Source organism: Muscardinus avellanarius (assembly GCF_963383645.1).
Source record: "Muscardinus avellanarius genome assembly, chromosome: 18".
In the NCBI taxonomy this organism is placed as follows: domain Eukaryota; kingdom Metazoa; phylum Chordata; class Mammalia; order Rodentia; family Gliridae; genus Muscardinus; species Muscardinus avellanarius.
In genome coordinates, this window is record NC_137804.1 from 8563744 (window position 1) to 8590779 (window position 27036).

The 27036-nt window shown below is 45.6% G+C and overlaps 1 protein-coding gene across 1 annotated transcript in view; it reads right to left on the reverse strand.

The window, feature by feature from the left end:
- Window positions 1-188: 188 nt before the first annotated feature.
- Window positions 189-27036, reverse strand: part of MAP4 (microtubule associated protein 4) — a gene marked incomplete at both ends in the record, with an annotated part of 109038 nt that continues 82190 nt past the window's right edge. The window contains 9 exon segments of the mRNA XM_080715343.1: window positions 189-280; window positions 1881-2070; window positions 4390-4502; window positions 10028-10109; window positions 18133-18225; window positions 20630-20743; window positions 22143-22432; window positions 22524-22583; window positions 25289-25472. Coding sequence (XP_080571469.1) covers window positions 189-280; window positions 1881-2070; window positions 4390-4502; window positions 10028-10109; window positions 18133-18225; window positions 20630-20743; window positions 22143-22432; window positions 22524-22583; window positions 25289-25472 — 1218 coding nt within the window.

Here is a 27036-nt window from a genome sequence, read left to right on the forward strand (position 1 = left end):
GCCCATGGTACTGTTTCATCTTGCCCACTCTGGCATGAGAGCATTGCGGTCTGGGAAGGAGAGCCCACACCTTGGCTCTGCAGAACTTTATCCACCAAGTCGCCATTTCTTCATATGTGCTAGGGGAACTGGAGATTTGGTGTCAAATCTTCCCAAAGAATCTGCTCTCTTGGAAATAGGGAGATCCTTCATGCCACGTGGCGGTCAAATCTAAACTTTAATGCAGGATTAGAGAAGTGGAGGCCAAAGAGGCCAAGCCTGGGCCCCTTTAGAGGTACGTCTGCGCAGCAGAAAACGCACCTATGGAAGAGAAGCCCGTGGAAACTTCCAGGCCATTTTGTTACAAATTTAGGTTTTAATCCTTTATTAGAAACCATGCAAACTTTGATACAAAAAATACAAGTGCAATAAGATCTTGTGTCAATACAATTCCTAGGAGTTATCACTGCAGCCATCTCGCAAGCAGGCCCAGCAGCGCTGACTGCCCCTGCACCCTGCACCGGCCGGCCTCTTCTGCCCCTTCCCCTGCCCCCCAAGTCAGGCTAAAAGGGAAGTAGAGTGAGTGGTGCAGTCTCCAGCCTTTTATTTTTAAATTTCCAGACCTGATTCCCCACTGTCCACAAGAGTTCTGATGTTCTCAGGCTTCCCTAGACATGAAGGCTTGCATGTCCAAGGCCTACACCTGAGGGACTTTGACCTCCATTACCCTTTCCTGTCCTCCAGCTCTCTTTGTATCGCACAGTTGAGCAACAGATGAGACATATGCCAAAACCAGCCTCTTGGTTAGAAAAGCAGCATTATACGCAAAATGCCAACACAACCACTTCACGCTGACCTATAGCCCACATCTAACTTCCTGCCCAGCATCTCCAGGGCCCCAAACGACCCAGAGCAAGGCAGCCCAACACCTGACATCCTCCTGGGGGAAGGGCTTCAGGTCTCTCCTCCCCAATTCCTGTAACACCTACAGAGGACTCTCATTTAGACATGGCTTAAACCTTCAAACTATCCCACCAGTTTATAAGTTATTAGGGAGAGAGAGAACAAAGCAAAGTGTGATAGCAGCTAGGCAAGTATGGTAAGCAGCAGGGAACAGGCAGCACTGACCCCTAACTAACTTGAGGCAGGATATCGAGAGGGCCTGGCGCCACCTCCATAGTGAGTGCCATCATGGGGTTCAAGGGAGAGGCAGTGGCTTAGTAGGCTCCAGGAGGTGTAGTCAGTGTTGGATTGCCACAAAGAATCCACCTCTGCTCCCCCACTCCAGGTGACTCAAGGAAGAGGGGCAGTGTATGAGTTTCTTTTGGGTTTGGTCCAAAAAAAACAAAGAGGAGGTTGGAATCCAGTTCCCTCCTAGATCTCATGAGATACCCCTCCCGATCTTCATTCATGGAGCCGAGGTACAGTGGTGGACAAGAGCAGGCCAGACACTGTGCCTAAGGTAAGGGAAAACAGATGTGGGGCAAGAGAAGAGGGGAGGGACTGCCCAGCACCCAGTGCTCATGGGCCTAGTAGACAGCCCTGGGAAGGGGGCCAAGGGCCCGGGAACCCAAGTTTGGGCCACCCGGGAAGTGGGGTGGCCGGGAGACAATGTCGGCCCCATGGTCGGTGCGGGCCCTGGCATTTGCCCGGAACGTCAGCCTGTAGGTCTCAATCTGCAGTGACATGGGAGGAGGGAAGGGAGGGGGCAACGGGAGAGACAAGAGGGGAACACAGGGAAGATGGAAGACGAGACCAGAATGTCATCATTAGATGCCTGGAAAATAAAAGGTTACTTTGTTAAAATTTAGGCCAAACTCTAGTCAAAAAACAAAGTGGTTTCAATTTTTGGCCAGTGGCAGGGCCCCTGGCTGGCCCTCAGGCCGAGCCCAGCCACTTACTTGTCTCCTGGATCTGGCTGTCCAAGGTCGGGGCCTCCCTTTGGTCACCGCCCCCTGACAGGGAGGCGTGGCCACTGAGGCCCTGGGATGCAGAGGGGGGCCCAGCTTCAGGCGCTGCCTCAGAGAGGGCTGGCTCTTCCCCAGCTGGGGGGCCCGGACACAGAGGGGCCTCGCTGCCACCGCCCTCGGTCTACAATGAAACAGTGAGGAGACAATGCAGGGTCAGCGGGGAGGGAGTGAGATGAGTGATGGTGGGCCTTACACACAGCCCTGCCCATGGCCTCCAGGTGCATGCCACTGCTGATCCCCTGAAGCCCAAACACCCCTGTACCACACATGCTCAGAGAGGCCTCAGCAGCTCACAGGAACCCTGCCTGCTCATCTATGTGGCTGCATCCCCCTGACATGTGCCCTTTTCTGTACTGGGCACATTCTGAACCAGGAACACAGGGAGCCAGGAAGAAGGTATTCAAGAAGGTGTGACCCAGGTACCTCTTGGGACCTGGAGGAGGTGGAGAGGGACACTTGGGAGACACTGAACTATCAGTATGGACAAAGCAGAAGAGAGGGAACAGGAGTGGGCGGCCCCAGTAAGATGGATCACCATGTCCCAGACTGCCAAGTGAAAAATTGACAAGACTCTTCCATGGCTTTCAATCAGAACAGTGAAAGAAATAGTTTTAAGTAGTAGAAAAACAGTACCAGAAACTATGTAGAAAATGAGAAAACAGTACAAGACTCAGAGTCAGAAAAGCCCAGGTGCAGCTGTGCATGGTAGCATACACCTGTAACCCAAGGACTTGGGAGGGTGAGACATGAGTATCACAGGTTAACAACCAGCCTCAGGAAGTAGTGAGCCTCTCATCAACAGAGTGAGACCTGTTTCAAAATAAAATAACTAGCCAGGCATAGTGGTGCAGTACGCTTGTAACCCCAGTAACTTGGGAGGCTAAGACAGGAGGATTGCAGGTTTAAGGCCAGCCTCAGTTACTTACTGAGGCACTCTGAAATTTAATGACACCCTGTTTCAAAATAAAATATAAATATAGGGCTGGGGGTGTAGCTCAGATATAGAAAGCCCCTGAATGCAAACTCCAGTATCACAAAATATAAATAAAAATAAAATAGGGCTGGAGTGTATCTTAGAGGTAGAATGTTGCTGGATTCAATCTGAGCAGGAAGAAAGGAAGAAAGGAAGGAAGCAAGCAAGTCAGCCGGCCAGGAGTAGTGGTGCACGTTCAAATCCCACAGCATTCGGGAGGCTGAGACAGGACTGCGGTTTGAGGACAGCCTCAGCTACTTAGTGAGGCCCACCGAAATAAAAAAGAGAAAAGAAAAGAAAAGAAGTGTGAGTGTGTGTGGTAGGCAGACAAAGCCCAGTTGTGAATCCTGGTCTGTGCTTGCTTGTTATATAGCCTTGACCAAGATACCAGACCATACCTAATGGTCTACTGAGACAGACTCAATTCAGAAAAGACCTCAGCAAGAACTCTTCACAGCTGGGCGTGGTGGCACATGCTTGTAATCTCAGCATTCGGGAGGCTGAGACCGGAGGATCTTGGTTCGAGGATAGCCTCAGCTACTTAGTGAGGCCCTCTGCAACTCAGTGAGACCCCGTCTCAAAATAAAGAAAAAAAAAAAAAAAACTGGGCAGGAGGTGTAGCTCGGAGGTCAAATGCCCCTGGGTTTCATCCCCAGATCCAAAAAAAAAAAAAAAAAAGGAACTCTTCACAATGCACACTGATGCTGACTAGGGATAGAATCAAAGGATGGGACAAAATAATGGGCCAGAACTAGGTGGGCAGATGCAGGGGAAAGGCCAGAGTGGCTGCTCTGTCCTCTGACCCTTCCTCACCTTTCACTGAGCAGTGGGCAATATCCTTGTGCTCAGAAGCCTGTAAGATACTGCACCCTCCCACAGGGCCTGCACTAGCCCCTGACATGAAACAAAACACAGACAGTATCATTGCACACGTAGGGTCTCACAGCACTGTGGAAGGAGGAAGGGAGGGAAGGAGGGAACAGAACAGGGAGGGAATGGAGGAGAGGCCCAGCCAGTGCCAAGGGCACTTTGCCACCCATGTGAGCTGTCCCCCAGAGTCTAAGGAAGGGCTGCCTGTGCAGGTTGTCCAGAGGTCCCAGTAGGTATGCTGACACTGGCAGTTAAAAAAGGGGAACCTTGAATCTAGGCCAAAAATGGAGACTGACATGAAGAAGGTACCGACACTCCACTCCTTGAAACAGATGCTGGGAAGGTACTCTACAGGCACCAAGGCTCTCAAGGAGTAAGGGCCTGCTGCCAACTCACAGGTCCCAGGTATCTGGGCTGGGCCTCCCCACCTCTCCTGCCTCATTCGGAACTAATGGTGAACAATGAAGAAAACAACAACGGTGCAGGTGGAGACAGGACTCATAAGGAGACTGAGCGGCGGTGACAGGTGCCCGCCTGACCCTGCCCCTCGCCCATGGTTCCACCACCTCCCAGCCCTCTGCCTCGGTGACGTGTTACCTTCACAGCACCTCCTGCAGGCAGGTGGCCCACATTGTCAAGGGATCCCACCTTAGCCTGGGCCTTTTCTTTGAAGTTCAACTTCTGACTTTCAATCTTGACATCTCCTCCGCCTGGAATCAGAAAGGAATCATCACTGAGAGTGGTAGGGAAATACCCCTGCAGGAAAGACAGGACTGAAGCTGCCAAAGATTGGCTGTGTGCCCAGTCAGGAAGTGGGGAAATAGAAGTTGCTCCCAGGTGCCTCTGAGGACAAGCAAGGGAAGGTGCACAGGCTTGTCATAATAGGCTACTTTTTTTTTGTTTTGTTTTAATTGTAGTACTGGGAGTTAAACCACCTGTGAGTTACATTTCCAGCCTTATTTATTTATATTTATTTATGTGTGTGTGTGGTTACTGTGGGTAGAACCCAGAGGCTTTCTACCTTCGGGCTATACTCCCAGCCCTATTTTATATTTTATTTGGAAACAGGGTCTCACTAAGTTGCTGAGAAGCTAAGTAACTGAGGCTGGCTTCGAACCTGCGTGATCCTCCTGTCTCAGCCTCCCAAGTGCAGGGATTACAAGCGTGTGCCACCACTCCTGCTATTTATATTTATTTATTGTGGTATTAGGGAAGGAAACCAGGGGCTTTCTACCTCTGCACTACACTCTCAGACCTATTTTTTTTCTTAATATTTGGAAACATCATCTAACTAAGTTGCTGAGGATGGCTGCATGATCCTCCTGTCTCAGTCTCCCATGCTGGGATTACAAGTGTGCACCACCACGCCTGGCTAATTTTTTATTTTGAAACTGGGTCTCACTGAGTTGCAAACGGCCTAAGTAGCTGAGGCTGTCCATTAACCACAGTCCTTCAGTCTCAACCTTCCCAATGCTGGGATTTCAAGCATTTGCCACCACGTCTGGCTTTTATTTTTGTTTTGAAACAGGGTCTTGCCAATTTGTTGAGAGCCCAAGTTAGTAGAGCTAGCTTAAATCTGTGATGCTTCTGTCTGCCTCCCAAGGACTGAGATTACATGCATATGTCACGATACCTGGCTTATTTTTATTTTGTTTTTCTTGCAGTACTGGGGATTGAACCCAAGGGCATTCTACCTCCAAGGTACACATCCAGCCCTATTTTTCATCCTTTTTTTTGGGGGGGGTACTGGGAATGGAGCAAGGGGTTTACTACCTCTGAACTACACCCCCAGACTTTTCGTGTGTGTGTGTGTGTGTGTGTGTGTGAGAGTGTGTGTGTGTGTGTGGTGTGTACATATATTTTTGTTTGCAGTACTTGGGATGGAACCCAGGGGGCATTCTATCTCTGAGCTACACCCCCAGCCCTATTCTTTATTCTTTATTTTGTTTTTTTTCTTTTTTTTTTTTATGGTACTGGGGTGGAACCCAGAGGCTTTCTACCTCCGGGCTATACTCCCAGACCTATTTTATACTTTATTTGGAAACAGGGTCTCACTAAGTTTCTGAGAGCCTCACGAAGTAGCTGAGGCTGGCTTCGAACCTGTGTGATCCTCCTGTCTCAGTCTTCCAAGCGTGCACCACCACGCCCAGCTTTATTCTTTATTTTGAAACAGGGCCTCACTAAGTAGCTGAGGCTGGTTGCGAACCTGCGATCCATCTAGCTCAGCCTCTCAAGTACTGAGATTACAAGCATGTGTCACCACACACAGCTTTTTTTTTTTTTCCTTTGCGGTACTGAGGATGGAACCCAGAGGCATCCTACCTCCAAGCTATACTGCCACCCCACCTTTTTTTTTTTATTCTTTATTTGAAACAGGATCTCACTGAGTTGCAAAGGGCCTAGGTAGCTGAGTCTGTCCTCAAACCTGGGTTATCCTGTCTCAGCCTCCCAAATGCAGGGATTACAAGCATGTGCCACCATGGCTAGCTTTATTTATTTAATTTTTTTTTCAGGTCTGGGAATGGAACAGAGGGCCATTTGAGCTCTGAGCTACACCCCCTGCCCTATTTTTTATTCTTTATTTTGAAACAGGGTCTCACTGAGCTGCAAAAGGCCTCACTAAGTAACTGAGGCTGTCTGTGACCGCAATCCTCTGGTCTCAGCCTCCTGAATGCTGGGATTAGAAGCGTGCACCACCACGCCCGACTTTATTCTTCATTTTGAAACAGGGTCTCATTAAGTTGCAGAAGGCTTCACTAAGTAGCTGAAACTGGCCGCGAACTGAGATCCTCCTGTTTCAGCCTCCCAACTGGTAGTGTGTGTCACCAGGCTTGTCTTCTTTTTACTTCTTTTTATTTCTTGTTGTGGTACTGGGGATGGAACCCAGGGGCATACTTCCTTGGAGCTATACCCCCTGCCCTATTTTTTATTCTTTATTTAGAAACAAGGTCTCAATAAGTTGCAGAGGACCTCACTAAATAGCTGAGGGTGTCCAGGAACAGCAATCCTTTGGTCTCAGCTTCCCAAATGCTGGGATTATGAGCGTGCACCACCAAACCCAATTTTATTCTTTATTTTGAAACAGGGTCTCACTGTTCCCGAACTGTGATCCTCTTGTCCAAGCCCCCCAAATGCTGGAATTAAAAGCGTGGGCCACTAGGCCCGACTATTTTGTTTGTTTGTTTTTTTTTTTTTGGTGGTACTGGGGTTCCTGGAAGCCCTTCTACCTCCGGTATACACTCCCACGGGCTACACTCCCAGACCTATTTTTTAACATTTTTATGTGGAAACAGAGTCTCTTAAGCCAGCGAGGCTGGCTCCGAACCAGCGCGATCCTCCTGTCTCCGCCTCCCAAGCGTGGGGATTACAAGTGTGCGCCACCATGCCCGGCCTATTTTGGTTTTTGATATAGCATCTCAACTGGGCATAGTGACGCACGCTTGTAATTCCAGTAGTTGGGAGGCTTGGAAAGGAAGATTGCAGGTTCACAGCTAGTCTCAACTATATAGTAAGACCCTGTTTCAAAATAAAATAAAATAAAATAAGGCTGAGAGTATAGTTCAGAGATAGAATATCCATGGGTTATATTCCCAGTACCACCAAAAAATAAAAAAAAGAAAAATGAGAAAAGGGAAAAAAAAGACAAAAGAGAAGTAAGAGAGAACAGAGTCTCCCTAGGTTGCCGAGAGTCCCACCGTCTTCCTGCCTGGCTTTGAACCTTCTGTCTTCCTATCTCAGCCTCCCATGTAGTGAGATTACAGGTATGCACCACCACACCTGGCTGCCTACTTCCCTGTGAGTCCACTCTACCATCTTCCTTCAGATCACACTGTAAATCCTGGCACCCAGCTCTTGCTGAATTCTCTGGATGTCCTACACATAGCAATGTTTAGCTATGGCAAAAACTAGACCTCAAGTCACTTAGTGTCACTAGTGAAAGGGGTATGTCAAAAAAGTGGATTTTCCAGACAAAAGACAATAGTTAAGGAGTAAACTGTTTTGATCACTTTAAACAGCACACACTCCGAGATAGGCCTTACTCCTAAGAGTGAAGGGATTTCTGTGCCTTTGCACATGCTCAGGCAGCTGACCCTGTGTGATGCCAGACTGGCCAGCCTGGCACAGCAGTGAAACAGCCCCACCCCAGATGGGCTGTGCACCCAGGAACCAGCTCTGCTCAGAGGTTACTGTAGGGGTAACTGGACCAAGCCATGGAGAAAGGAGATGCCAAGATCCAGCTGCAAGATTCACACGTGGGGTTTGGACATTATGCGGAAATGAACCATTAGGACTGGCCTTCAATATCTGTTGCTGGAGGAGGACATCATCATCATCATCATCATCATCATCATCATCATTTTTTGTGGTACTAGAAATTGAACCCAGGGGAGGTCTGCCTTTGAGCTACAACCTTAGCCCAATTTTTAAAAATTCTATTTATGTATTTATTTATTATTTTGCAGTACTAGGGATGGAACCTAGGAGCATTCTATCTCTGAGCTACACCCCCAGCCCTATTTTTTTATTCTTTTTTTTTTTTCTTTGCAGTACTGGGGATGGAACCCAGTGGCATTCTACCTCTGAGTTACACCCCCAGTCCTATTTTTATTTTTGGCGGTACTGGGGATGGAAGCCAGGGGAATTCTATCTCTGAGCTACATCTCCAGTCCTATGTTTTAGTTTGTTTATTTTTTGAAACTTCACTGAATTGTGAAGAGTCTGGCTAAGTAGCTGAGGCTATCCGTGAACCATGATCCTCCGGTCTCAACCTCCCAAATGCTGGTATTACAAGTGCGCCACCATGCCCAGCCTCCAGTCCTATTTTTTATTCTTTTATTTAGAAACAGGGTCTCACTGAGTTGCAAAGGGCCTCACTAAATAGTAGCTGAGGCTGTCCACACACCGCAATCCTCCTGTCTCAGCTTCCCAAATGTTGGGATTTGAAACAGGGACTCACTGAGTTGTGAACGACCTCACTAAGCAGCTGAGGCTGTCCATGAACCATGATCCTCTGGTCTCATCCTCCCAAATGCTGGGATTACAAGTGCGCACCATCATGCCCAGTATTCTTCTAATTTTGAAACAGGTTTCACTAAGTACCGAGGCTAGCTCAAATCAGATTTTCCTGTCTCAGCCTCCCAAGTACTGGGATTACAAACATGTACCACCACACCTGGCTAGGAGGACATTATTTGCCCCTGGATTTTTTTTTTTTTTTTTTGCACTGTAGCTTGAACCCAAGGGAGGTCTACCTCTGAGCTATACCTCTAATCCTATTTTATTTTTATTTAGAAATAGGATCTAGCTGAGCGGATGAAAGTCGCACTATTTGCTGCTGAGGCTATCCATCTGTCTTGGCCTCCCGAGTACTGGGATTACAAGTGTGCGCCACTGTTGGGAGCATTGTTAGTTATCTGCTTTGAGGTCACTTCAGTCCAGCTTGGGAAGGGCACAAACTGCTCAGCCAAGTGGGAATTGTTTGAACCCAGACAAGTTTCCAAATGGTACTGATAGCCAGGGGCCCTGACTGATAAGCAAAGAATCTGACAATTTCCTTTTTTACACTTTCTTTCCTGATTCATATGTGACTACCATGGTGTTATTCCCTGACTCACCCCATATTTGCTTTGCTATTTCCTGTAATTAACAATTTCTTACAATGCTTTGATTATGGCCCTCAGTAAAAGCAAGATGCTAGTGGGACAGCAGGAGTGGAGACATCTCTCTCCTCTCCGTTTCCCTGCTGCCATGGCGGCTTCGTTGTCATTCATGTCACAGACAACTTAATCACCAATCAGTTAAGAGCAACGCCATCGTGGTACACCAATACGCCTGGCATTTGCTCTTGGATTTGACAGGTGAATTCCAACCACCACTCTCCAGTAAGTACTTGTTCACCATTAGCTCCTGAAATGCTCCTCTGAGTGGTTGACCCAGGTCCGCAGCCTACATACAATTTGCCCCTAGTCCTGGGCCAGCAGTGCCAGGCACAGAGGAGGTGCTCAAAAGAACAGCTGTGCAGATGGCAGCCTATGCAAACTGTCCCTCTTCCTCCTCAGAGGCAGCACCTGCCTTTCCTGACAGGGACTGAAAACTGGCTTCCACCATGCATTCTGGCCAGAATGTGGCTCCATGAATTTATGGCATAAGGTCCTCTACAATCAGAAGACTATTCACAGTCCAAGGTGAGAGCAACTGCCCAGTGAATCCCAGCAGGCCAGGAAGGGCCACTCACCTGGTTTATGTTTGATGTTGGCCTTGGACCCACACTTAGAGGAGACCTTGGAGATGTCCACTTTCTTATTTTGAATCTGAACCTAAGAGGAAAAACAAAAAGAAAATTACTGCCTCAAGAAAGGATATACTGTCAAGGTCAAACTTCTATTAACCTCATAACTTTTTCTACATTCAACATTTTCCCCTTCTTCAATGAGCCCTGTCTACTTGAGATCAGGATCACTTCTCTAAGTACTAAAAGAGCCCTTAACCCATCCTGGTGCTGCTCTTTACCTCTCATCATGCCACTGTTTGCCATGCAAATGTAGCAAGGTGACCTCCACACTGCTATTCTCACACTGTGCGAGGTCCAGAAACCAACACTGAGGCTCTCCTGACTGCCCTTTTTGTTCCACCTAATCATCACACTTTTCACCCAGAGAAACCTGGAATCAGATACTGACATATTTCCTTCCAGTTCTTTTTAATACATTTCCCTGCCATGGCACAGGGATACCCTACCACTGAGCTATATACCCAGCCCTTTTTATTTTTGAATCAAGGTCTCACAAAGTTGCTGAGGCTGGCTACTTGTGATCCTCCTGTTTCAGCTTCTCAAGTACTGGGATTATAGGTGTGTACCACTCTGGCATCTGGCTTGTATTTTCTAAGTCTATAAACATGTCAGCAAATAACATCTTTGAGAATGCAAGTGTTTGTGACTCTGATGCCTGTCTTAGGGCCAATATCCAAAAGTTTGGTCACCTCTTCACAAACTGAAGTTGTTCTTTTTTTGTGGGTCTGGGGATGAAACCCAGGGGAATTTGACCTCTTAGCTACACCCCCTGCTCTATTTTTTATTCTTTATTTTGAAACAGGGTCTCACTAAGTTGTGAAAGAAGGGCCTCATTAAGAAGTTGAGTTCTTTATTTTGTTAATCCCAAATGCTGGGATTACAAACATGGGCTACCACGCCTGGCCCTGACTTTCTAATATAATCAACACCTTCATTGGCCGACCAGGTCCTGAAAGATGTCACACCATTTTGGTTTAAAAACGAATCCAGGGGCATTGTACCTCTTTGCTATACCCTTAGACTATTTTTACTTTGAAACAGGATCTCAGTTAGTTGCTATGTTAATGTTACTGGCCGCAAACCTGTAGTCCTCCTGTGTCAGCCTCTCAAGTACTAGAATTACAAATATGCACTACTTCATCCAACAAATGATTTGTGTGTGTGTGTGTGTGGGGGGGTATTGAATTCATCAGCATTCTACCTGCAAGCTACACCTCCAGTCCTTCTTTTTGTTTCTGAAATACAGTCTCAATAGGTTAATGAGTCTCACTTCTTCTTAAGATTGTACTTGAACCTGTGATCTTCCTGTCTCATCCTCACAGGTACTGGGCTTACAGGCATGCCCCATCACACCTAACCTCCCCCCATCTTTTAAGGCCCAGCCCAAAAGCTGTCTTCTCCAAAAGCCTCACATGGCTCTATCTTCAACCTGTCTACCTTCCTCGCCTCATATCTATTTTATTATTTGCTCTTGATTTTTGGTACTGGTAACTGAATTCAGGAACATTCTACCTCTGAGCTATGTCCTCAGCCTTATTTTATTTTTCATTTTGAAACAGGCCCTTGCTGCGTTACCATGTACTTGGACTGGAACCTGTTATCCTCCTCTTTCAGCCTCCTAAGTACTAGGACTTCAGGCACCTGCCATTCCACCCATCAATTGCTTCACATGCTTCATATCATTTGCAGACAAAATGTTACTATGAAAACACATGCTTCAGCCAGGTGCGGAGGTCCAAACTTGTAATCCCAATACTTGGGAGGCTGAAACAGGAGAATCATGCAGGTTCAAAGCCAGCATCAGCTACTTAGGCTCTCAGCAACTTAGTGAGACCCTGTTTCCACATAAAATTATATACTAGGTCCGGGAATGTAGCCCGGGAGTAGAAAAGTCCCTAGATTCCATCACTAGTACCAGACACACACACACACACACACACACACACACACACACACACACACACACACAGCTTCTACTTTTCTCATTATTCCAAAATGGTAAAACAATTTTGCCTAGACAGACACAAGTACAGAAGGAATATATGACACATTCTAGACACCTTGTAAATCCTATCTGGCTGGGCGTGGGTGGTGTACTTTTGTAATCCAAGAATTTGGGAGGCTGAGACTGGAGGATTGTGGTTCGCGGACAGCCTCAGCTATTTAGTGAGGCCGTCTGCAACTTAGTGAGACCCTGTTTCAAAATAAAGAATAAAAAATAGGGCAGGGGGTATAGGTCAGAGGTCGAATGTCCCTGGGTTCCATCCCCAGACCCTTTAAAAAAAAACACTGTATCTGGTTTAGAACAAGGTTATTTATTTATTTGTTTATTTTATTTTTACGGGTGTGAGGATGGAACCCAGGGGCATTCGATCTCCAAGCTATACCCCCGCCCTATTTTTTATTCTTTATTTTGAAACCGGGTCTCACTGAGATGTGGAGGGCCTCACTAAGTAGCTGAGGCTGCCCATGAACTGCAATCCTCCGGATTCTGCCTCCCAAATGCTGGGATTACAAGCGTGCGCCAACACACCCAGCTCTCATTCATTCATTTATTTATTGCACTGGGGTTTGAACCCAGAGGGATTCTGAGCTAAAACCCCAGCCTGATTTAATCTCTTATTTGGAAATAGGATCTTACTAATTTGTGGAAAGACTCACTAAATTGTGGAGGCTGGGCTCAAACCTGCAATCCTGTCTCAGCCTCCCAGGTACTAGGATTACAAGCGTGGGCCACTGTGCCTTGCTAAGGTATCTCATTTAAACTTGTCAGGGAAAAATGACTAACTCAAGAGTAGTTTTCCAATTCTTGTTCATCAGAAGGAAAACAGGCATCTTTATTTTTATGAGATGGAGTCTTGCTTTGTTGTTTAGACTTGCCTCAAGCAATCCTCTTGCCCCAGCCTCACAAGTGGAAGAACAAAAGGAAGTGAACCATCCTGCTTGCCAACCTAGTAGTTGCTTAAGCTGAATGCCACACCCTGAAAGTATGAAGACCATATAGCCCAGTGATGTTCTGTGCAAAGTTAAGAGAGATCACTTTGTCACTCTCTGCTCTATTGATAAGGTGTGGAGCCACATACTGCTTGACAGTATTCCATACATGATTTCTTTGCCTTTTGCCTAGTATTCAATTATAGAAAACTTGAGCTGGGCATGGTGGCGCACATGTGTAATCCCAGTACTTGGGAGGCTGTGATAGGAGGATGGTAGTTTTGAGACTAGATCCTCCTGTCTCATCTCAGCCTCTGAATGTTGGGATTATAAGTGTGTACCACCACACCTGGCTCCCAGCTCTTTGTGTGTGTGTGTGTGTGTGTGTGTGTGTGTGTGTGGTACTGGGGATGGAACCCAGGGGCATTCTACCTCTGAGCTACATTCCCCGCCCTATTTTTATTCTTTATTTTGAAACAGGGTCTTACTAAGTTGCAAAGGGCCTAAGTAGCTGAGGCTGGCTTCAAACCTGTGTGAACCTCCTGTTTCAGCCTCCAACATGCTGGGACTGCAAGTGTGCGCCACCACACCCAGCTATTCTATATGTATTTTAAGGAATCCTTGTCTTATAAATTTCTACAATTTTTTTTTTTTTTTGGTGACACTAGAAATGGAACCCTAAACCAGGCATGGGGGCACAGGCTTGTAATCCCAGAATTCCGGAGGCTGAGACCAGAGGATCGTGGTTCGCGGACAGCCTCAGCTACTTAGTGAGGACTTTTGCAACTCTGTGAGACCCTGTTTCAAAATAAAGAATGAAACACAGGGCAGGGGTTGTAGCTCGGAGGTCAAATGCCTCTGGGTTCCATCCCCAGACCCACAAAAAAAAAAAAAAAAAAAAATAGAAATGGAACCCTAGAGCATTCTACCTCTAAGTTATACCCTCAGTGCTTGTTTGTTTTTTTTTTTTTTTTTTTTTTTTTAGTACTGTGGATGGAAACCAGGGGCATTCTACCTCCAAGCTACACCCTCAGCCCTATTTTTTATTTTGAAACAGGGTCTCACTGAGTTGCAAAGGGCTAAGTAGTAGCTGAAGCCACCATGCCCCATTTTCTTTCTTTCTTTCTTTCTTTCTTTCTTTCTTTCTTTTCTTTCTTTCCCTCCCTCCCTCCCTTCCTTCCTTTTTTTTTTTTTTTTTTTTGGTGGTACTGGGGTTCCTGAAAACCCTTCTAACCTCCGGGCTACACTCCCAGACCCATTTTATATATATATTTTTATTTGGAAACAGGGTCTCCTAAGCCAGCGAGGCTGGCTTCAAACCTGCAAGATGCTCCTGTCTCCTCCTCCCAAGTGCGGGGACTACAAGCGTGCGCCACCACGCCCGGCTTTTCTTTTCTTTTTCTTTTTTTAAACCCCAGTTCTATTTTATTTTTAATATTATTTAATTAATTAATTTAATTTTTTAATTTTTAATTTTTTTGTGTGTGTATGTGTGGTACTAGGGTGGAGCCCAGGGGCTTTTCTACCTCCAGGCTGTACTCCCAGACCTATTTTATACTTTATTTGGGAACAGGGTCTCACTAAGTTGCTGAGAGCCTCACTCAGTAGCTGAGGCTGGCTTTGAACCTATGCGATTCTCCTGTTTCAGCCTCCCAAGCACTGGGATTACAAGCGTGTACCACGCCCGGCTTCTCAGCCCTATTTTCTAAAAAATTTTTATTTTGAAACAGGGTCTCCCTAATTAGCTGAGGCATGCTGTGAACCTGTTTTCCTCCACTCTAAGCCGCCCAAGTACTGGGATTACAAATTTGCAACACTACATATGGCTTTATTAAAATATATTCAGATTTCTTATATATCTGGAATTGACTTCAAAATAATGGGAGCCAAGCGTTGTGGAATACCTGTAATCCTAGTATTTGGGAGGCTGAGATACTAGGATCACATGTTCAAAGCCAGCCTCAGCAACTTAGGCCCTCCACAACGTAGTGAGACCCTGTTTCCAAATAAGATATAAAACATGGCTGGGGGTATAGCTTGGAGGTAGAATGTATCTGGTTTCCATCCTTAGTACCAAACAATACAAAACAAATGAAACAAAAACAAAATAAACTACCTCGAATGATGAGACAGGAGGATCACAGGTTCAAGAACAGCCTCAGCAATTTAGTGAGACTCTTAGCAACCTAGTGAGACCCTGTTTCCAAATAATAAATAAAAATCAGTCTAGGGGTGTAGCTCAGAGATGGAATTTAGTTCAATCCCCAGTGCCAACAAAACAAAACTTGGTAGGCTAACCCAGAACGCCCAAGACTAGCCATGGGGATAGTAAACACAGGAGGGTAAAAGATATATCGAGGTCATTTCACTATTTTTTCTACTGCACATTTGAACATTTTTAAATTTCCATAATAAAATGCCCCAGGGTTCCATCCCTAGACCCGCAAAAAAAAAAAAAAAAAAAAAAAAAAAAATTATGAGCAGGGCATAGTGGCGCATGTTTATAATCCTAATACTTGGGAGGCTGAGACAGGAGGACCACAGGTTTGCAGGCCGCCTCAGCTGCTTAGTGAGGCTCTGTGCAACTTAGTGAGACCCTGTTCCAAAATAAAGAATAAAAAATAGGGCAGGGGGTGTAGCTCGGAGGTAGAATGCCCCTGGGTTCCATCCCCAGTATTGCAAAAAAAAAAAAAAAAAAGTTTAACAATCTTCACTAATCTACCCATTTGACAAGGCTACTACCTCTAAAACATAGTTCTCCCTCCCTGGCTATTCACCTGTACCTGCAACTCCTGCCTCCAGGACCAAATGATCTTTCCAGTCTAGGCTGTGTGTTTCCTCTATAGGCTGGTCCAAGCATCCCCTCGTCAGGGAAGCCTGCTAGCTATCAGAACTACATCTGTCTCTTAAAGAAACAAGTTCTTGGTATGCATGGCATCATCTGTGCCTTGCTCTACCTGTGTAGAGGCTGTCCTCTGTCCATCTGTGAGAACCTGCAGGACTACTACAGATTCCAATATATGCTTTTGAAATAACCTGCCAATAGATCTGGATACCCATTCTCCCATAACAAGAGTGAAACAGAACCAAAAATGTCAGAAAATATTAAACTAGTACCAGTCACAGAGGAAGCTGTTATGTTAGACTAACACATCACCCTCTCCTCTCTATTAAAGCTCACTGGCTTGATTAAGGGATATGTTTCTGTGTAGCTGGTAGACATTTGGTTAGTATTCATTGGGATCTTGCTCTCAGCCTCTCATCCTGACAGAAACAACAGAGGGGTAGGATAGGACTTAACCCAGTTCATGAAAAAGAGACAGAACCAAACTGACGCCAAAGAAACCAAGGTGGAATATTCTTTCTCACTCTGGGCTGGAAGAAGTACGGCAGGCAGGGCTGCATGTGACAGCTCTGTAACACGCCCTGGCCCAGCTCTGCACATTCCCCTTGCCTGGGCACTATCACAGGGACAAGTGAAAAAAGCACTATTTCTCCCTGGACCAGACACCTCTATGAGCTGGGATCACTTGTGTACCCAACACAGATCAAAGTGCCAACACAGAACAGTAGCATGATTGGGAAAATATGTTTTCTATGGAAGAGAACAGATAACAAAAAGAAAAGGTGGAGAAAGAGACTAAACATATGGATTAGAAAAGTTAAAAACTAGCTGGACGTGGTGAGGCACGCTTGTAATCCCCGCGCTTGGGAAGCGGAGACAGGAGGATCACACAGGTTCGAAGCCAGCTGTGCTGGCTTAAGAGACCCTGTTTCCAAATAAAAAGTATAAAATAGGTCTGGGAGTGTAGCCCGGAGGTAGAAGGGCTTTCAGTAACCCCAGTACCACCAAAAAAAAAAAAAAAAAGTTAAAAACTAGAGAATAAATAGAAATGGAAAAAGGAGATGAAGGGAAAATAAGAGGAGGTGGAAGAAATAGACCAGTAATGAAGATAGAAAAGCAGAGAATGGTTAGGAAGAAGATATGGATTCTCTCATTTTATATTTATTTATTTTTGGTGGTACTAGGGGTGGAACTCAGGGGCTTTCTACCTCTGGGCTATACTCCCAGACCTATTTTATACTTTTTCTTTTTTTTTTTTTTGGTGGTACTGGAGGTGGAATCCAGAGGCTTTCTACCTCCGGGCTATACTCCCAGACCTATTTTATATTTTATTTGGAAACAGAGTCTCACTAAGTTGCTGAGAGCCTCACTAAGTAGCCGAGGCTGGCTTTGAACCTGTACGATCCTCCTGTCTCAGCCTCCCAAGTGCGGGGATTACAAGCGTGCGCCATTACGTCCAGCTGATTCTATTTATAATGGCACGAACTCAAGCCTGGGGGGCTCAGGAATGTCTGGATGCTGCCTTAGAAGCGGGACTTGCCCAAGAGCTAACAGGGCCTGAAGACATATGTGCACGGCAAGGACATATGAGAGACAGGCAGTAGGCTGCTGCTTCTCACTTTAGGGGAGAGAAGACACAAGTAGTATTGCCTGCTGTTCATGGGCACCCAGATGCCTAGCCCAAACAATTTTTTTCTTCTTTTTGGTACAGGGTTTGAACCATGGGGATGTACCTCTGAGCAATGATCCAGTCCTATTTTATTAATTTTGTTTTGTTTGTTTTTCTATTCTGGGATGAAACCTAGGGGCATTCTATTCCAAGCTACACCCCCAGCCCTATTTTTTATTCTTTATTTTGAAACAGAAACTCACTAAGTGGTGGAGGCTTCACTGAGGCTGCCAGAGAACTTGCAATTCTCCTGTCTCAGCCTCCCAAGTACAGGGATTGCAAGCATGTGCCATCATTTTATTAATCTGAAACAGGGTCTAAGTTGTAGAGGGCCTTGCTAAGTTGTTGAGGCTGGCTCCAAACCTATAATCCTGCTGACTGAGCCTCCCAATTACTAGGACGACAGGTATTTGCAACATGCCTGGCGCCTAAAACATTTGAGCATGGAATTTTCTCACCTGATTGGCCTGCTTCTGAGACAAAGCCCCAACCCAGGCCTGTGGTCCTGTCTGTTAGGGTAAGTGGCCCTCTCTCCATGTTCCCCATGGTGGGCCATACCACTACTTTTGCAAATGCAAGTGGATCAGAGCTCATACTTACATTACCACCTCCAGGGACATGCTTAATATTGTCCTTGGAACCACATTTGGACTGAATATGGCTGTAGCTCACTTTTTTGGAGACTATCTGGACCTGGAGAGTTAGGAGAACAGAAAAAAACAACACAAAAGGAAAGGGCTGGTTAGATCTGACAAGAGGCAGGCAGTGAGTTCACATGTGAAAACAGTGGCTGACAGTGTTGTTAACCCTCTGTCCCATCTTTGGCAGAATGTTGTGGAAAAGCATAGGAAAGGAATCTGAAAGCAAAAATGAGAGTAAAATATATGGACAGACAACATACAAAAGCAAGTGTTGCACAAGTGCCACAGGGTTGTCATCACGGCTCCTTGGAGACTGGCTGTGGTTCACCAAGCCCAGAAAGCAGCAGGCCCCTGATGCGATCTCAGGCATGACCCCACCTTCTCAGCCAGTCCTGCCCTTCCCCTCAAGCTGGGCAAAGTGTCCCTAGCTCCTCTCTGCAAAGATTCTGATCCTCTGGACCTATCATCATCCTTTACACCTGGAGCCTGGAATTGCTGGAGCCAGATTCAACCCTGGTTGCAAAACAGGTTGTACTGAGAAGTACTGGAAGCTGGATGACATAGATCTAATACTGACAGAAGGGAAGAGAACCTGCTCATATTAAAGAACAAATGAATATAAAATCATGGACAGTGGGGATGAACAGCAGAGGCTTCAGCCTAAGCATTTTCTATATTTAAGCCATCCGACTGAGGCCTAAGGAAAGCACAATACAATAAAGTTTTAGGTCTAGATTTTTTTTTCCTTTTTTTTTTTTGTGGTATTGGGGATGAAACCCAGGGGCATTCTACCTCCGAGCTACACTCCAAACCCTATTTTTTAGAGTTTTATTTTTCTGAAACAGGGTGAGTTGCGAAGGGCTTCGCTAAGCAGCTGAGGCTGTCCTCGAACAGCAATCCTCTAGTCTCCGCCTCCCAAATGCTGGGATCACAAGCATGCGACACCACACCCGGCACTACCTCTAAGTTCTATCCCCAGCTCTTTTTTAGTTTTTAAACAGAGCCTGGCCCCACTGGGCATGGTGGTGCACACTTGTAATTCCAGTATTTGGGAGGCGGAGACAAGAGGATCGCAGGTTAGAAGGCAGCTTCAGCAATTTAGTGAGACTGCCAGCAATATAGTAAAACTCTGTTGAGAAATAATAAGGGCAATCCCAGCATTTAGGAGGCTGAGACAGAAGGACTGCAGTTCGTGGATAGCCTCAGCTACTTAGTGAGGCCCTTGCAACTCAGTGAGACTGTTTCAAAATAAAGAAAAAACACTAGGGCTGGGGGTGTAGTTCGGAGGTAGAATGCCCCTGGGTTCCACCCCCAGTACTACTACTACAAAAAAAAGGGCCGGGGGGCTGGGAATGTTGCTTAGATGTAGAATGACCCTGGGTTCAATCATCACCACAACAAAATAATAAGTAAATAAAAATACGGAGGGCTTTTCTAAGTTGCTGAGGTTGGCTATGGACCTGTGATCCTACTGTCTCAGTTCCTAAGAACTAAGAACAAAGGTGTGTATCACTACACCTAAATAAACTTTTTTTTTTTTTTTTGGTGGTACTAAGGATTGAATCCAGGGGCATTCTACTTTCAAGCTATAGTCCCAGCCCTAATTTTTATTCTTTATTTGAAACAGGGTCTCACTAAGTTGCAGAAGATCTCACTAAGTAGCTAAGGCTAGCAGCTAACCTCTGATTTTCTTGTCTCAGCCTCCCAAATACTAGGATTACAAGCGTGTGCTACCATAACCAGCTAGATTTTTGTTAGGTTTGGTTTTGGAAACTGAACCTAGGAGCATTCTACCTCTGAGTTACACCTCCAGCCCTATTTCATTTTTATTTATTTATATATTTTTATTTATTTTGTGGTGGTGGTATTGGGAGTGGAACCCAGGGGCTTTTCTACCTCCAGGCTATATTCCCAGACCTATTTTATACTTTATTTGGAAACAGGGTCTCACTAAATTGCTGAGAGCCTCACTAAGTATCAGAGGCTGGCTTCGAACCTGTATAATCTTTCTCTCTCAGCCTCCAAAGCACCACCACGCCTGGCTTGAGAAGGGACTTCTAATTCAAGTTAGAAGACTGGGCTGCAGGGACTGGGTACTGAGAAGTTATCACAGCATGTCTCATGAGAAAAAGCCTGGTGCTGTGTGTGTTTTACACATAGAGATGGGTTTCAGATCAAGGACAGTGTGAAGGAAGTGAATGAGAGTTTATTACTTCATTTTATAAAGCTGAATAAACAGTCCCCAAAGGGCTAATGAGCTCTCAACTCTGTTGACTTTCAGAATTAATATAAAATTTTTCTGAAGAAGGAGTCATCAAACGAAGGAAGGAACATGGGACAGAAGTAGAAACTTATTAAGGAAAGGAGAAAAGTACAGTAGAAGGGAAAGTGACTCAGGCTGGAAGAAAAGTGTTACCATCTTTTACCTTTCAAAGGGAAGTCTAAACACAACTCACTTTACCAGCAGGCGGTTTCTGTGCACTCGCAACGGGGCTGGCTGCTTTAGTGACTGCATTAGATTCAGGATTTCGAGCTGTAACAGCTGTCTCAGATTTTTTCTCTACTTTGGCCTGGATGGAGATAAAGGGAGGGCAAATTTCAAACCAAGAGGATGAGAGCCCAAATGCTAAGAAAGGAAGATTGTTGGGACCTCAAATCCAGGCTGGGCTGCCAAGCAGAAGCAAGTCACCCTTGTTCCTAGGGGAAAAACATGTTTTCCAGGCTAGGATAAGTCAGAGTTTTCCAAGAACAGGGAGAGGAGCTGCAGCCAAATTCTTGAGCCTGAGGAAGAGATCAAGGCACCAATTACTGAGAAAAGGCACAAAGGAAGGCCAGGCAGATCAAATTAGAATCCTCTCCTGAAGATACATGTGTAGGGTTACCATTTTCAAACCACAATGCCCTCCCACTCTAATGTGACATGCCGCATGTGAGCCACCATGGTCACAGGGAGCCAATACTAGTTATGGGAAATGCCCTTTAGGTATACTGGAACAGAAAATAATGTAATCATTTGACCAAGATACTCAAGACCTCCTGAACTTTTATATTATGAACATTTAAGAAGAGCAAAAGAGGGGGAGAAGAGCCAGCAGTGGTAAAACCAAAGGTTGGGTTGGGTGTTACTGAGCCAACGTTGCTTACTAAAAGCAATTCTGAGGCCCAGATTACACGCTGACCTATTTTCCACCAGTGTCTTCTACATGCACCAAGATACTGCCTGGGTTTCCCCCTCCTCAATTTCTAACAGTTCTGGACTGAAATAAGTCAAGTATCCTAACCCAGGTGATATGGTATGGCTGAAGTGCTGCCAAATGATGCAGCTGAGATGGTTCCTGCACCACTGACTTGAGCATACTCTTGGATTTCTGCCACTACCTTTTCCATGTACTGAGCACCCATGACTCCTAACATCTAATACATAACTCTGGAATCCAGGCAACCAGAACATCCTCAAATTGAAATGTTGTAGCCTATGCATCTTTCTCACTAACTTCACTCAGGCGCAGTCATATTATTTAGCAACGCCAGAGGCTTGTGGCAGAAAGCATAATGGCGCCAGGACGCTCCAGTCCCCTTTCAGACAGACTCCACTCAAGTTGGGCACTGGGGAACTAAGAGGTTTTCCACTTCCTGCCTAGCCTGATATTATTGTTTGGGGTATCTCTCACCCTAGAAGTCTCTGAGGGCTCCTCTATACTTTTTTGTAATACTTTTACCTCCAAACAGAAATATAAACCCAAACCCCAAAATATAGAACAGGAGCTCCCTATGTTAAAGAAGAAAAGAGATAGCTCGGAACTCAGCACACTCCTTCCCGGCTACTGGTGTACAAAGCCCACTACAGAGTCCAGGCTGAAGTTCCCTGCTACTGAATCTAATGTTCTAATAGTTCTTTGCCAATGGCTGGATGAGGCAGGGGAGAAGCAGGGAGTGGCATGCCACGGACCTAAGGCTCCCTGGACTCACCCGGCCTCCTCCAGGCTGATGCTTGATGTTTTCCGTGGAGCCGACCTTGGAGCGGACATTCTTCAGATCAGGAGTAGAGGCATTGGTGGCTAGACGGCTCACCTTGGGGGCTGAGGAACTGGGCTTGGCTGAAGTGGACTTCTTGTCCATGGAAGGAGGCATGGAGGGCCGGGGAGGTGTAAGGGTAGGCTTGACTCGAGTGGGAGCCACCCCTGCTGGGGGTGCTGACCCAGCAGAAGTGTTTTTCTTCATAGAACTGGTGGAGGTGCTCTTTGAGCGACTCAACTCAGCTGCAAGACAGAAGTGAGAGGTAACAAGGGATCATGGGAGAGGAAAAGGTGGGGTTCATGTTAAGGTTCACAAGCAAAGGCAGCACATTACCTGGTACAGATTTTGTAGTCAACTTCTTGGTATCTACAGGTTTCCCCTCAGTCTTGATGGCTATGAAGATATCAATATAATTTAGTTTAACAAACTGAGTGGTTCATCCAGTGCTGACATCATTTATCATTCATTCAATAATTAATGAGTACGCACTTTCAGCCAAAGACTCTACTAGTTTCTAGAAAAAAGTGGTCCGTATTTGTGTGTGTGTGTGTGTGTGTGAGTGTGTGTGAGTGTGTGTGTGTGTGTGTGTGTGAGAGAGAGAGAGAGAGAGAGAGAGAGTGTGTGTCAGACAGACAGACAGACATAGATAGATATATATTGGAGATTGAACCCTGGGGCATTCTACCACAAGTTATATCCCTTCTCTTTTTATTTTTTGTTTCCAAAGAGGGTCTTATTAGGTTGCTCAGAGTCTTGCTACATTGCTGAGGCTATTCTCAAACCTGTGACCCTCCTGTCTCAGCCATCCAAGAAGTGGCATGTGCGACCACATGGTAAAAAAGAGTAAATTAGCCGGGTATGGTAGGGTACACTTGTAATTCCAGGATTTGGGAGGTTGAGACAGGAGGATCTCTGTACACGGCCAGCCTTAGTTACCTAGGCCCTTTGCAAAGCAGTGAGACCCTGTTTCAAAGTAAAGAAAAATAGGGCTGGGGCTGGGCGTGGTGGCACACTTTTGTAATCCCAGCATTCCAGAGGCTGATACAGAAGGATCACGGTTTGCAGACAACCTCAGCTACTTAGTGAATCCCTTGCAACACATTGAGACCCTGTTTCAAAATAAAAGGATAAAAAATAGGGCTGGGAGTTAGCTCAGAGGTAGAATGCCCCTGGGTTCCATCCCCAGTACTGCAAAAAATAATAATAATAATAATAATAATAATAATAATAATAATAATAATAAAAGGGGTCTCACTGAATTACACAGGAACTCACTAAGTAACTGAGGTTGTCTGCAAACTGCGATCCTCCTATCTCTGTCTCCCCAATGCTGGGATGATAAGCTTGCATCACCATGCTCAGCTTTACAATATCTTACTCTTATGTGCGATTCTGACAATGTCTTCTACGGGGCTTTGGAAGAGGCTGTCATAATGCCTGTGAGTGAGACATGGTGGTACACACCTGTAATCCCAGTACTTGGAAGGCTGAGACAAGAGGATCCCAAATTCAAGGATAGCCTCAGCAATTAGTGACACCATATTTCAATAGAGAAAAACTTAAAAAGCCCAGAGGTAGGACAACTCCAAATTCAATCCCCAGTACAAAATAAAATGGGCGTGTGTGGCCGGGCGTGGTGACGCAAGCTTGTAATCCCAGCATATGGGAGGCTGAGACAGTATGATTGCAGTTTGCAGACAGCTACTTAGTGAGGCACTTTGCAACACCCTGTTTCAAAATAAAGAATAAAAAAAAAAAATAGGGTTGGGGATGTGGCTCAGAGGTAGAATGCCCCTGGGTTCTATCCCCAGTACTGCCAAAAAAAAAAACAACACTGCGCTTGCCTGTGTGTGTGCACACGCCCACATCCACACTTACTCTACCATTGAGCTATGTCTCCCATTTTTTTATTTTGTAACAGGGTCTGTCTAGGTTGATGAGAGGCACTCCTTGCTGAGGCTGAGCTCAAACCTTCAATCCTCCTGTTTCAGCCTCCCAAGTACTGGGATTATAAGTATGTACCACCATACCAAGCTCCCCAGACTTTTTTTTTTGGTGCAAGGCCATACCTCCTGGCAATACCCCCAGCCCTATTTTTTTATTTCTTTTTTTAAATTTTTACTTATTTATTTTTTTGTAGTACTGAGGATGGAAACCAGGGGCATTCTACCTCTGAGCTACACACAGGGGCATTCTACCTCCGAGCTACACCCCTAGGTCTATTTTTTATTCTTTATTTTGAAACAGGGTTTAAGTTGTGGAAGGCCTCACTAATTAGATGAGGTTGGCCACAAATCTGTGGTCCTCCTATCTCAGCCTCCTAACTATGGGCATTATGAACATGCATCACCACGCCCAGCCCAAGCATTTAAAATTTTTATTGTTATCATCATCATCATCATGATCATCATGATGATGATGATGATGATCATGATGATGATGATGATGATTGATTATTATTATTATTTTGGCGGTACTAGGGATGAAACTCAGGGAAATTCTACCTCCGAGCTACATCCCCAGCCCTATTATTTATTCTTTATTTTGAAACAGAGTCTCACTGAGTTGCAAAGGGCCTCACTAAGTAGCTGAGGCTGTCTGCGAACTGCAATCCACCTGTCTCAGCTTCCCAAATGGTAGAATTACAAGTGTATGCCACCATGTCTGCTTTAAATTTTATTTTGAGACAGGGTCTTGCTAAGTTGAGGAGGTTAGCTGCAATATTTCTATCTTTCTGTGTTAGCCTCCCAAGTACTGACATTACAGGCCTGTGTCATAACGCCTGGACTGAGTTGCCTATTTTTTATTGTCACATATTCCAGGGCCACAAATTGTTATGTGCTGTGGAGTTACTGAGAAAGTAACAGTAAGTTGTACCTGAGAATTCATAAAAATACCCTTCATTCATAATCTTTCTGAATTTACACCACTGCTAAGCTCACATGGAGATCAAGGCTTGTTAAATACGAGGCCTACCAGGTTGCCACTGTAGAACTGTCCAGTAACAACAGGTGTAAGCAGGTCTGTAAACTGTTGGTAATGCCTCTTAGAGTAGGGTTGAGGCAAAGCCAAGGCCCAGAAGGACAGACAACACTCACCAGTGGGCCTCTTTGGGAGTGGCACTGGGGGACTTCTGCTGCTTGGCCCCGTGGAGGCAGGCATGGCAGCTGCTGTGGTTTTCAGAACAGTCGGGGTACTCCGGGATCCAGATCTGAGGGCTGGAGCAGAGGTGGGCTTGGATGGTGAGGCCCGCTTGTCAGGAATCTTTGCTTCTGCAACAGGCTGGAAACAGGACAGTGGATGTAAGAGCTACAGGTCATTATAGCACCAGAAGACATGCCATGGAAGGGTTTTACTTTAAGCATGCATCGGAAAACAGGGAGTACTATTCTTTCAGCAGCTACTGACAGGAGAAGATACGTGGTTTTAAGTTCAAAGACCTCCAGTCACACTGAAAACTGGCCATTTAGAGTGCTACGTGATCTCAGGTTAAGAAACAGAAAATCAAACTGGCTCAACACAGTGTGAATTAATAGACCTAAAAAGCACATCGCACTACTGCCTATACATGCGTCAGGACCCACTATGTACACTGAGCCACACAAGAATAAGTGAACACGTAAGCAAAACAAAGCTAAAAAGTTAGGCTGGGTGTGGTGTCACACACCTGCAATCTCAGCACTTAGGAGGCCGAGACAGGAGGATTACCAGTTCAAGGCCAGCCTCAGCAATATAGGGAGAAACTGTTATTCTTCCCTCCCTTCCACTAAACCAGGGAAAGTCAACCTCCAAGCTAAACTCCAAACTCTACTTTATTTTTATTTTTGTTTATTATTTATTTAATTAATTTTTTTGCAGTATTGGGGATGGGACCCAGGGGCATTCTACCTCTGAGCAACACCCTCAGCCCTACTTTTTATTATTTATTTTTTTTTATGGTAATGGGGTTCCTGGAAGCCCTTCTACCTTCGGGCTACACTCCCAGACCTATTTTACACTTTTATATTTGGAAACAGGGTCTCTTAAGCCAGTGAGGCTGACTCCGAACCAGCGCAATCCTCCTGTTTCCGCCTCCCAAGTGCGGGGATTACAAGCATGCACCAGCACACCCGGCTTATTATTTATTTTAAAACAGGATCTCACTGAGTTGCAAAGGGCCTCACTAGGTAGCTAAGGCTGTCCACGAACAGTGATCCTTCTATCTCAGCTTCCCAAATACTGGGATTACAAGCATATGCCTCCACATCCAGCTTACTTATTTTTTGCAGTACTGGGGATTGAACCCAAGGGCATTCTATTTCTGAGCTACACCCCCAGCCCTATTTTTTGACTCTTTATTTTGAAACAGGGTCTCACTAAGTTGCAGAGGGCCTCACTAAGTAGCTGAGGCTGACTCAAAACCTGCAATTCTACTGTCTCAGCCTCCCAAGTACTGGGATTATAAGCATGCACCACCACGCCCAGCTTCTAATTGCCTTTACTTGAAGCTGGGAACTTTTCACTAGTGAGGAGTGAAAAGCATAGATTTAGCCGAATTTTTATTTATTACTTTTTTTCTTGCAGTACTGTGGTTGGAACATAGGGGCACTCTACCTCCAAGCTACACCCTCAGCCCGATTTTTAATTATTTTGAAATAGGGTCTTACCAGTTGCAGAGGGCTTTATTAAGTAGCTTAGGCTGGCCTCAACCCCTTTGATTCTCCTATCTCAGCCTCCCAAATACTGGGATTACAAGCATGAGCCACCACACCCAGCATGGAAAATTATTTCCCACAGGAATTTGAACCATACCATCAGGCTGACCTATACAAGAGTCTCAAAGCATGAGAGTTAAGACCTCAACCAT